Genomic DNA, 12,500 nt, shown 5'->3' on the forward strand with positions numbered 1-12,500 from the left:
CCTTGATTCATTTAGGCTAGGCATTTTTATTCAGGGGCTGTATTCACAAAGAATTTTAAGGCTAAAAGTAGCTCCTAACTGGCGAATTTAGGAGCAACTCCTAAAAATAATGGGCGTGTCACTCCTAACTTTAGGACTCCTATTTTTTTCACAAAAAAGTAATTCACAAAGCATTTTAGACCTAAAAGTAGCACCTAAGTCTGGGGCAGCTTAAGTCGACGTTGTGATGTTTTGAAATAGCCTATGCGCAACAGGAGCTTCCAATCGCGAGGGAACAATTTTGCATTCATAAAAGGGATGCAATAACGCCACCAACAACAACCAAAACTACTCATTGTTAACATGTAAATGAAATGTAACGTTTCATTGTGAATAGAAATTAAAATGTTCTCCTCTTTGCAAACGTAGCCTAGGGATATGGTGACAGATTCATTTAATAATGTTGCAAAGGTAGGCTACTGCATCAATCCATAGGCCTATGTTTCATTAGGCTACTAAGCTATTTGTTTTGCCTTACTCTTTATTCATTTAGGCTAGGCCTTTTTATTCAGTTATTAATCATCTTCCGTCCTTCGCACTACTTGTGTAGGACACGCATTCTCCGACCTGTCACCTGTCAGTCATCATCGGAAGAGAGGTGTTTGGAATTCCCGCGTTACAATCGTCAGAAAACTGTCATAGCCACGAAGACTCACTCCTAGTTTAGGAGTTGTCTGAAAGGCTTTGTGAATAACTTTTAAGAGAAAACTCCAATCTAAAATCTTTAAGTGCGATTTAGGAGTAGCCTACTCCTAGTAGTAAGATAAAAGCCTTTGTGAATAGCCTACGGCCCCAGTTATTCATCATCTTCCGTCCTTGTGTAGCGCACGCATTCTGAGACCTGTCACCTGTCACTCATCATCGTAAGGGAGGTGTTTGGAATCATGCCCGCGTTACAATCATCAGCCAATCAGCCAATCAAGGTGGTCACGCTTGCCCATTTACCCAAATTAATGGTCGAATATTACTGATGATCATTGTTATTTAAGAACATGCAGTGTGCGTAGGGTACCAAAAAACATCTTGCTCGTAAAAAAGCATCATAACGCACATTCTGGCGGGTCTGTTATTTACTGTAGGCTGCGCAAACCACATGCCTTTATTTTGGGCAAGCCTGCATTCATTCATTCATTCAACCTTTATTTATTCTCGGAGGGTCATTGAGGGAAGCCCTCATTTTCAATGAAGCCGAAATTACAGAAGCGAAGCAAAGCGCTCCACAAAGAAGACAACATTCGAGGCCTTCTGTTGAAGAATTTTACATAAAGCTGGGCGCTGACAGTAATCCTCCTGCCCTGATAGGCCTACCACAGCTGTGGATAGTGTGGAATGTTCAAGTAATAACACAATCCAATGTGTGTCTCAATTGTCCCCCGCTGACCACCTCACACATTTCTCTAGATTTTGCAACGAACTTACATGACACAATGCCATAACATATGCCAGTTTTAGGACACAGAATAATGTTTGTAATGATACCAGGTAGGCCAGGTATTGTCGAAGGTGCATGGTGAAGTGAAATTTTACTTTGGAAAACAAACATTTGCCGATATCATCCGATCATCAGAATATTGCAACAGATTCTATGTTCTGGACTGTAGGTAACTTGTTAAGCCAGTGGTTCTCAAACTTTTATTTCATTCCCCCACTTTGATCAAGGGGCATGACTGATGATAGTGGAGATAACGTGTTATCCCGACCCTTTTGCAAGTCAGCATCTTCGACGGTAGTCTATTAAAAATATAAGTTTTCGATGTCCCAAACGTAGAGAGCCATACTTTATTGTTTTACGATCTCTATGCTACTCACAAAATGTAGGCATGGGGACATGATGAAGTAGGTTATCCAACTGTCGTGTGTTAAATTATTGTGATTACGAGCCAGTGGTTTTCAAACATTGTTGCGTGACTCGGACATCTAATTAAATGCAACAGGCTCATATCGTCCTCGTGATTCGCAAAATGAGGACCAGTGTTTTGTCAAATTGCAAATAGCTATTCGTTTTAACTATTTTTTATGATAGTAGCCTATACAAACAGCACTTCATACTATCTTAATCTTGGAATATGGGAGGGAAGTGGCGCGTCTGCAGTCAGCCAAATATGAATGTAATTCTGCGGCATAAAGCAGATGTAATTGTTTATTGTACAGAAGGGCAAATTAATTTATGAAACCAAAACGTGGGTCATAGTTGTCTAAGCCTCTATTATGTAGCCTGTTAAAAACGTCGCCAGATAGTATTAAATCGGCAACAACATTGTTTTCTGCAGAAGCCTACCCAAGGCTACAGATTAATTCTGAACAGTTATTTCTCTACTGACTCAATTATCACACCACTGTTTTGATTTGCGTAGTTGCGTTAACCCCAACACTGACAATAATGTAGACAGCAAATTTCGATTTCGATTTTCGTTACCACCGTGTAGTCAAGCCTTAAGCCATACCCAAGTAGCCTAAATCGAGGTAATGTTTAATTATGCATGATTTATTTTGTTATTGAATTGTAGGGCTGGGATTACTCTCGGCAACAATTATTAAGGGACGGCAGGCAGAGCGATGTACAGTGGCAGAGCGACGACAGTGGCTGAAAGTGGTACTAAAGCTTCACGCAGCTTCGCGTATCGCGCTAATGAAGTGGTCATTTGTTTATGCCCACTGCACACACACACACACTCACATACTGTATACACACACACTCACATACACACACACACACACATATACACACACTGATATATACACACTCACATATACACACACACACACACACACACACTCACATACTGTATACACACACACACTCACATATACACACACACACACACACACATATACACACACTGATATATACACACTCACATACACATACACACACATATACACACACACACATACACACACACATATACACACATATGCACACACACAGGTCCGCAATCAAATCACACACATACACACACATACATACACACACTCCACACACACACACTGACATATACACACACACAAACACACACACTTGTGTTCGTCCACCCTATTCACATCTCTTACTCTTCCTGTTAGGTACGTAGCCATGGAGAAGAAGCATCTGTGTCAGACGGGTCTGAAGTACCTGTACAGCACATGCAACACCTGTGCAGAGCTCAGGTGAGCTAATAAGGATCACCTGCGTAGAGCTCAGGTGAGCTGTGCTAATAAGGATCACCTGCGCAGACCTCAGGTGAGCTGCGCTAATAAGGATCACCTGCGCAAACCTCAGGTGTGCTAATGATCACCTGTTCAGAGACAAAGATCGCAGCCTCCTGCCGGACCGGTGGATGTAGGTCTCATTGCACTTTCCATAAGTAAAACTGCACCTGCAAGCTGATGCTGTTACTGATGCTATGCCAATGATTAATGGTTAAACCTGTTGCTATGCTAATGATGCTAACAGAAGTCTTTGGCTAATTCTCTTACTGCACACTGCTGCTATGCTAATGAGTCTCTTCCTGTAGCTAACACTGTTACTATGCTAATGAATAATCCAATGGCTAACACTGCTGCTATGCTAATGAGTCTCTTCCTGTGGCTAGCACTGCTACTATGCTAATGAGTCTCTTCCTGTGGCTAGCACTGCTACTATGCTAATGAATAATCTAGTGGTTAACACTGCTACTATGCTAATGAATAATCCAGTGGCTAACACTGTTACTATGCTAATGAATATTCTAGTGGCTAACAGTGCTACTATGCTAATGAGTCTCTTCCTGTGGCTAGCACTGCTACTATGCTAATGAGTCTCCTCCTGTGGCTAGCACTGCTACTATGTTAATGAATAATCCAGTGGCTAACACTGCTACTATGCTAATGAATAATTTAGTGGATAACACTGTTACTATGCTAATGAATAATCCAGTGGCTAACATTGCTGCTATGCTAATGAATCTCTTTCTGTGACTAACAGTGCTACTATGCTAATGAGTCTCCTTCTGTGGCTAACAGTGCTACTCTCCTCCTGTGGCTAGCACTGCTACTATGCTAATGAATAATCCAGTGGCTAACACTGTTGCTATGCTAATGAGTTTCTTTCTGTGGCTAACAGTGTTGCTATGCTAATGAGTCTCCTTCTGTGGCTAACACTGCTACTCTCCTCCTGTGGCTAGCATTGCTACTATGCTAATGAATAATCCAGTGGCTAACACTGCTGCTATGCTAATGAGTCTCCTTCTGTGGCTAACACTGCTACTATGCTAATGAGTCTCCTTCTGTGGCTAGCAGTGCTACTCTCCTCCTGTGGCTAGCACTGCTACTATGCTAATGAATAATCCAGTGGCTAACACTGCTACTATGCTAATGAATAATCCAGTGGCTAACATTGCTGCTATGCTAATGAGTCTTTCTCCTTAACAGTGCTGCACGCTTAATTAGTCTCCTTCTGTGGCTAACACTGCTACTCTCCTCCTGTGGCTAGCACTGCTACTATGCTAATGAATAATCCAGTGGCTAACACACTCGCTGCTATGCTAATGAGTCTCCTTCTGTGTATGCAGTGCTAACACTGCTACTATGCTAATGCTAAGAATAATCCTTCTCGCTACTATGCTAATGAATAATCCAGTGGCTAACATTGCTGCTATGCTAATGAGTCTCTTTCTGTGGCTAACAGTGCTGCTACGCTAATTAGTCTCCTTCTGTGGCTAACACTGCTACTCTCCTCCTGTGGCTAGCACTGCTACTATGCTAATGAATAATCCAGTGGCTAACACTGCTGCTATGCTAATGAGTCTCCTTCTGTGGCTAACACTGCTACTATGCTTAATGAGGCTATGCTAGCAGTGACTCTCCTCCTGTGGCTAACAGTCTTTGCTCCTCCTGTGGCTAATATTGCTCTTCCTTCTGTGGCTAACAGTGCTGCTAATGCTAATGATACTCTCTTCCTGTGGCTAACAGTGCTGCTATGCTAATGAGGCTAACAGTGCTACTCTCCTCCTGTGGCTAATGTCTCTATCCATTTGTGTCATACCGCCCAAGTTGCACGCGCGAACGTGACATAATTGCCTGGCTTGTAGCACTTTTAGCGTTCCAGTTTGTCTTTGGGTGAAAGAACATGGACACCACCAGGGCAGCAGCTGTCTCGGTAGTGCTGGGCGCTTGCCTAGAACACGAGAGCAAGCTTGTGGTTCATCTAAACAAGCTACGGGATGATTTACACTTGCATTCATATTCCAGCTTCATCACACTTACACTTTTAATTTAAACAAGTGCTATGCGTTTTTCTTGAGCAGCTACTCCTGTGGCTAACACTGCTGTTAGGCTACTCCTGTGGCTAACACTGCTGTGAGTCTCTTCCTGTGGCTAACACTGCTGTGAGTCTTTTCCTGTGGCTAACACTGCTGTGAGTCTTTTCCTGTGGCTAACGCTGCTGTTAGGCTACTCCTGTGGCTAACACTGCTGTTAGGCTACTCCTGTGGCTAACACTGCTGTGAGTCTCTTCCTGTGGCTAACACTGCTGTTAGGCTACTCCTGTGGCTAACACTGCTGTGAGTCTCTTCCTGTGGCTAACACTGCTGTGAGTCTCTTCCTATGGCTGTTAATTGCTAATTGGGTTCAGAAGTGGACATTTTCCATGGCAGTCTCTGGACAGTACACCAAATACGAAAGGCCTATAGATATAAATTGTGATAATAAAATATGTAGATTTTGGTAGATTGGTCTTTTAATGTAGCCGTGGCAACTAGCCATCAGGTATCGGCCTGAATAACATGACACTTGTTAAATTCACCTCAGCATGTCTTTTGCAATCATTTATTCCGCCAAGGGCAGTGCTATCACTGTTACAAACAGTGGAGCGTGCAAGACTATCATTATGTTTTACTCTTATGAGACAAGGTTACACTTTTGTGTAGTCTGATGTGAAATGGGTCTTAAATGTTCCTTTTTTGGGGGCACTGACTGTCATGATGCTCCTGTTCCTAGATACACTGAACTTATTAATTAAAGGTGCTTTAAGTGATGCCATGCATTTTTTAGGCTAAAACATTTTATGTCACTTACTGCAAACATCACATAACCAACCGCTAGCTGTCTGTGTCCTGAATACACTGTAAAAAAACACAATCTCTGTAGACAGCCCAGGCTCCAAAAAACGGCAACAAAAACAACCTGGGCAAACCTAGCCCATGAAAACATAACATACTGTTCCAACAAATCACACACGAGATGTGTGTTTAGGAGAGTTTCAATTGCACGGGAGCAGCACGGGAGGGAGGGGGAAGAAGTAGTGAGCTAGCTCTCTGTTTTGTTTGAAAGTCAACAGAAGTGACGTTACCCAGCATCGCTTAGAGCACCTTTAAGTTTGGGAGAAAATAGATACAAGCCTTAGCAAAACAGGGCAATCAGAATGCTCTCTGTTATGACACACGCACACCACCTCTCTCTCTCTTGCTCGATCACTTTAGATTCCGGAAGATTTGCGGGCATCAGGGAGCCGTTATCAATATGTGGGAGACTCCCGGAACTTCCCCTGTAGACTGGGGGATATTAGCTTCATTAGCTTGTTAACTAGCTTCCAGGAGACTTGGGATGTCTGCTAACAGTGCTGCTATGCTAATGATCTGACTGTTGTGTCTGACACTGTTGCTGTGCTAATGATAATGTGTTAATGCTATCCCTTTGCTAATGATAATGTGCTAATGTTATTCCTGTGCTAATGATAATGTTCTAATGCTATCCCTTCACAGTGTGTTAATGATAATGTGCAAATGTTATCCCTGTACAATGTGCTAATGTTATCCCTGCGCAATGTGCTAATGATAATGTGCTAATGCTATTCCTGAGCAATGTGCTAATGATAATGTGCTAATGCTATCCATGCACAGTGTGCTAATGATAATGTGCTAATGTCATTCCTGTGTTTGCTGCAGGCTGCTAGCAGTGCAGTGCTAATGTCATTCTTGTGTTTGCTGCAGGCTGCTAGCAGTGCAGTGCTAATGTCATTCCTGTGTTTGCTGCAGGCTGCTAGCAGTGCAGTGCTAATGTCATTCCTGTGTTTGCTGCAGGCTGCTAGCGGTGCAGTTAGCATCTGAGGCTCAGTCTGATGCTGCTTCTCCTGCTGCTGTGAAGCTCTTAAAGGAGCTGGAGGCACAAGCCACACAACAGCTGCTGCACACAGCCACACACAACACAGAGGTGGGACAACACACACACACACACTACACACACACAGACACATACACACACTACACGCATACACTCATAAACACACTTTGCACACATTAAGCTACACGCAGACAAGCTCCACATGCTGACCCTACAGACACACATTACCACACACACACACACACATTACCTCACACACACACACACACACACACACATACATCATACTGTGTGCTCGAAGGAGAGTGGTTTGAAATTTTGGAGGAACCGAACAGGACTGTTGGGACTGAATGGGACTGATGTGTGTGTGTGTGTGTGTGTGTGTGTGTGTGTGTGTGTGATTGTTGTTATTGTGGATTGTGTGTGTTGTGGAGTCACTGTGTGTGCGTGTGTGTGCGTGTGTGTGTGTGTGTGTGTGTGTGTGTGATTGTTGTTATTGTGGATTGTGTGTGTTGTGACTGTGTGTGTGACTGTGTGTGTGTGTGTGTGTGTGTGTGATTGTTGGTGAGTGTGTGTATGATTGTGTGTGTGATTGTGTGTGTGTGTGTGTGTGTGTGTGTGTGTGTGTGTGTGTGTGTGTGTGTGTGTGATTGTTGGTGAGTGTGTGTGGATTGTGTGTGTGATTGTGTGTGTGTGTGTGTGTGTGTGATTGTTGGTGAGTGTGTGTATAATTGTGTGTGTGATTGTGGTTGTGTGTGTGTCTGTGTCTGTGTCTGTGTGTGTGTGTGTGTGTGTGATTGTTGTTATTGTGGATTGTGTGTGTTGTGGAGTGACTGTGTGTGTGTGTGTGTGTGTGTGTGTTCTGAGCAGGCTCCTCTGAAGACCTACTTTAAGGCGGCGGGGGAAGGAGATTTAGGGCTCCAGACCACGACTGGACAGCTGTTTACTCATTTAGCACTGGTCAACGACAAGGACACGCACAGGGTGGGTCATCCACACACACACACACTGTTCACTCATTTAGCACCGGTCAACGACAAGGACACGCACAGGGTGGGTCATCCACACACACACACACTGTTCACTCATTTAGCACCGGTCAACGACAAGGACACGCACAGGGTGGGTCATCCACACCAATAACACCGTTCACTCATTTAGCACCGGTCAACGACAAGGACACGCACAGGGTGGGTCATCCACACACACACACACTGTTCACTCATTTAGCACCGGTCAACGACAAGGACACGCACAGGGTGGGTCATCCACACACACGCACACTGTTCACTCATTTAGCACCGGTCAACGACAAGGACACGCACAGGGTGGGTCATCCACACACATCACACTGTTCACTCATTTAGCACCGGGTCAGTCCAGCGACAGGACCGCAGGGTGGGTCATCCCACACACACACACTGTTCACTCATTTAGCACCGGTCAACGACAAGGACACGCACAGGGTGGGTCATCCACACACACACACACTGTTCACTCATTTAGCACCGTCAATCCACAAGGACACAAACAAACACACAGGGTGGGTCATCACACATTGCGGGTGGTCATCCACACACACGCACACTGTTCACTCATTTAGCACCGGTCAACGACAAGGACACGCACAGGGTGGGTCATCCACACACACACACACACTGTTCACTCATTTAGCACCGGTCAACGACAAGGACACGCACAGGGTGGGTCATCCACACACCGCATACACCGTTCACTCATTTAGCACCGGTCAATCCACAAGGACCGCATTGCGGGTGGGTCATCACACACACACACACTGTTCACTGTTCACTCATTTAGCACCAGGGTGGGTCAACGACAAGGACACACGCCATTTAGCCCACCCACAAGGTCATCCATCCACACACACACACTGTTCACTCATTTTACCACTGGTCAATCGATAAGGACACGCGACAGGGTGGGTCATCCACACACACACACACTGTTCACACGTCATTTTACCACTGGTCACACACACACTGTTCACTCATTTAGCACCGGTCAACGACAAGGACACGCACAGGGTGGGTCATCCACACACACACACACTGTTCACTCATTTAGCACTGGTCAACGACAAGGACACGCACAGGGTGGGTCATCCACACACACACACACTGTTCACTCATTTAGCACTGGTCAACGACAAGGACACGCACAGGGTGGGTCATCCACACACACACACACTGTTCACTCATTTAGCACTGGTCAATCCATAAGGACACTATTAGGGTGGGTCATCCATCCCACACACACACACACACTGTTCACTCATTTAGCACGGTCAGTCAACACGCATCAATCCTTGGGACACACATTGGTGGGTGGGTCATCCACACACACACACACACTGTTCACTCATTTAGCACTGGTCAACGACAAGGACACGCACAGGGTGGGTCATCCACACACACACACTGTTCACTCAGTTACCACTGGTCAGCGACAAGGGACACGCAGGGTGGGTCATCCACATCCACCACACACACACACACTGTTCACTCATTTAGCACTGGTCAATCGGTAATGACAGGAGATGCACTGGGTGGGTCATCCACACACACACACACACACACACACACACACACACACACACACACTGTTCACTCATTTAGCACTGGTCAACGACAAGGACACGCACAGGGTGGGTCATCCACACACACACACACACACACACACACTGTTCACTCATTTAGCACTGGTCAACAACAGCGTGGGACACAATTGCTTACCTATTTAGCCTCAACAACAAGGGACACGGGGTGGGTCATCCACACACACGCACACACGCACACACACACACACACACTGTTTACTCATTTAGCACTGGTCAACGACAAGGACACGCACAGGGTGGGTCATCCACACACACACGCACACACTGTTCACTCATTTAGCACTGGTCAACGACAAGGACACGCACAGGGTGGGTCATCCACACACACACACACACACACACACACACACTGTTTACTCATTTACCACTGGTCAACAACAAGGACACGCACAGGGTGGGTCATCCACACACACGCACACACACACTGTTTACTCATTTACCACTGGTCAACAACAAGGACACGCACAGGCTGGGTCAACACACACACACACACACATACACAGTCACACACACACACAGTCACACACACGCACGCGCACACGCACACACACACATGCACACACACACACACACGCACTCACACACACATGCACACACACACACACTCTTTTTCAGAGAGGATTCAAAACGTATCCATTTCCTCTGCAGGACCTAGTGTACTCAGTCTACCAGTGCATCACTACCTCGTACCTGCGACACCTGTTGCTAAGCAACCGCAGTCAGCTGGAGGGGAGGTGGGGGGATTCTGCGGAGAAAGTGAGACGGGATGCTGAGGAGCTACACACCACCTTCACACAGCAGGTCTCACACACCACCTTCAGACACACACACACACCACCTTCACACACACACACACACACACACCACCTTCAGACAGCAGGTCTCACACACCACCTTCAGACACACACACACACACACCACCTTCAGACAGCAGGTCTCACACACCACCTTCAGACACACACACACACACACACCACCTTCAGACAGCAGGCCTCACACACACACACACACACACACACACACACACACACACACACACACACACACACACACCACTAGACAGTAGGTCTCACACACACACACACACACACACACACACACAGGTCTCACACACACACACACACACCACCTTCTCACACACACACTTACACACACCACCTTCAGACAGCAGGTCTCACACACACACACACCACCACACACACACACACACACACACCACCTTCAGACAGCAGGTCTCACACACACACACACACACACACACACACACACCACCTTCAGACACAGCAGGTCTCACACACACACACACACACCACCTTCAGACACACACACACACACCCACCTTCAGACAGCAGGTCTCACACACACACACACACACACCACCTTCAGACACACACACACACACCACCTTCAGACAGCAGGTCTCACACACACACACACACACACCTTCAGACAGCAGGTCTCACACACACACACACCACCTTCAGACAGCAGGTCTCACACACACACACACCACCTTCAGACAGCAGGTCTCACACACACACACACCACCTTCAGACAGCAGGTCTCACACACACACACACACCACCTTCAGACACACACACACCACCTTCACACAGCAGGTCTCACACACACACACCACCTTCAGACCACACACACACACCACCTTCAGACAGCAGGTCTCACACACACACACACCACCTTCAGACAGCAGGTCTCACACACACACCACCTTCACACAGCAGGTCTCACACACACACACACACAGACACACACACACACACACACCACCTTCAGACAGCAGGTCTCACACACACACACACCACCTTCACACAGCAGGTTCTCACACACACACACACCACCTTCACACAGCAGGTCTCACACACACACACACACACACACACACCACCTTCAGACAGCAGGTCTCACACACACACACACACACACACACACACACACACACACACACACACACCACCTTAGACAGACACACACACACACACACCACCTTCAGACAGCAGGTCTCACACACACACACCACCTACCCAGACACACACACACACACACACACACCACCTTCAGACAGCAGGTCTCACACACACACACACACACACCACCTTCAGACAGCAGGTCTCACACACACACACACACACACACACCACCTTCAGACACACACACACACACCACCTTCAGACAGCAGGTCTCACACACACACACACACACCACCTTCAGACAGCAGGTCTCACACACACACACACACACACACCACCTTCAGACAGCAGGTCACACACACACACACACACACACACCACACAGACAGCAGGGTCTCACACACACACACACACACACACACACACACACCACCTTCAGACACACACACACACACACACACACACACACACCCACCTTCACACAGCAGGTCTCACACACACACACACACACACACACACACACCTTCAGACAGCAGGTCTCACACACACACACACACACACACCACCTTCACACACACACACACACACACACACACACACACACACACCACCTTCACACAGCAGGTCTCACACACACCACACACACACACACACAGGTCTCACACACACACACACACACACACACACACACACACACAGGTCTCACACACACACACACACACACACACACACACTTCACACAGCAGGTCTCACACACACACACACACACACACACACCACCTTCAGACAGCAGGTCACTCACACACACACACAGA

General features: G+C 46.6%; 1 protein-coding gene across 1 annotated transcript in view; it reads left to right on the forward strand.

Annotated features, from left to right (window-relative positions):
* The window catches only part of LOC125302825, a 43,108-nt gene that overhangs the window by 14,402 nt on the left and 16,206 nt on the right, over window positions 1-12,500 (forward strand). The window contains exons 6-9 of the mRNA XM_048256147.1: window positions 3,103-3,186; window positions 7,077-7,206; window positions 7,987-8,100; window positions 10,406-10,558. Coding sequence (XP_048112104.1) covers window positions 3,103-3,186; window positions 7,077-7,206; window positions 7,987-8,100; window positions 10,406-10,558 — 481 coding nt within the window. The remainder of the gene's footprint in view (window positions 1-3,102; window positions 3,187-7,076; window positions 7,207-7,986; window positions 8,101-10,405; window positions 10,559-12,500) is intronic.

The sequence above is a fragment of the Alosa alosa genome, chromosome 1 (genome assembly GCF_017589495.1).
Source record: "Alosa alosa isolate M-15738 ecotype Scorff River chromosome 1, AALO_Geno_1.1, whole genome shotgun sequence".
Taxonomy (NCBI): domain Eukaryota; kingdom Metazoa; phylum Chordata; class Actinopteri; order Clupeiformes; family Clupeidae; genus Alosa; species Alosa alosa.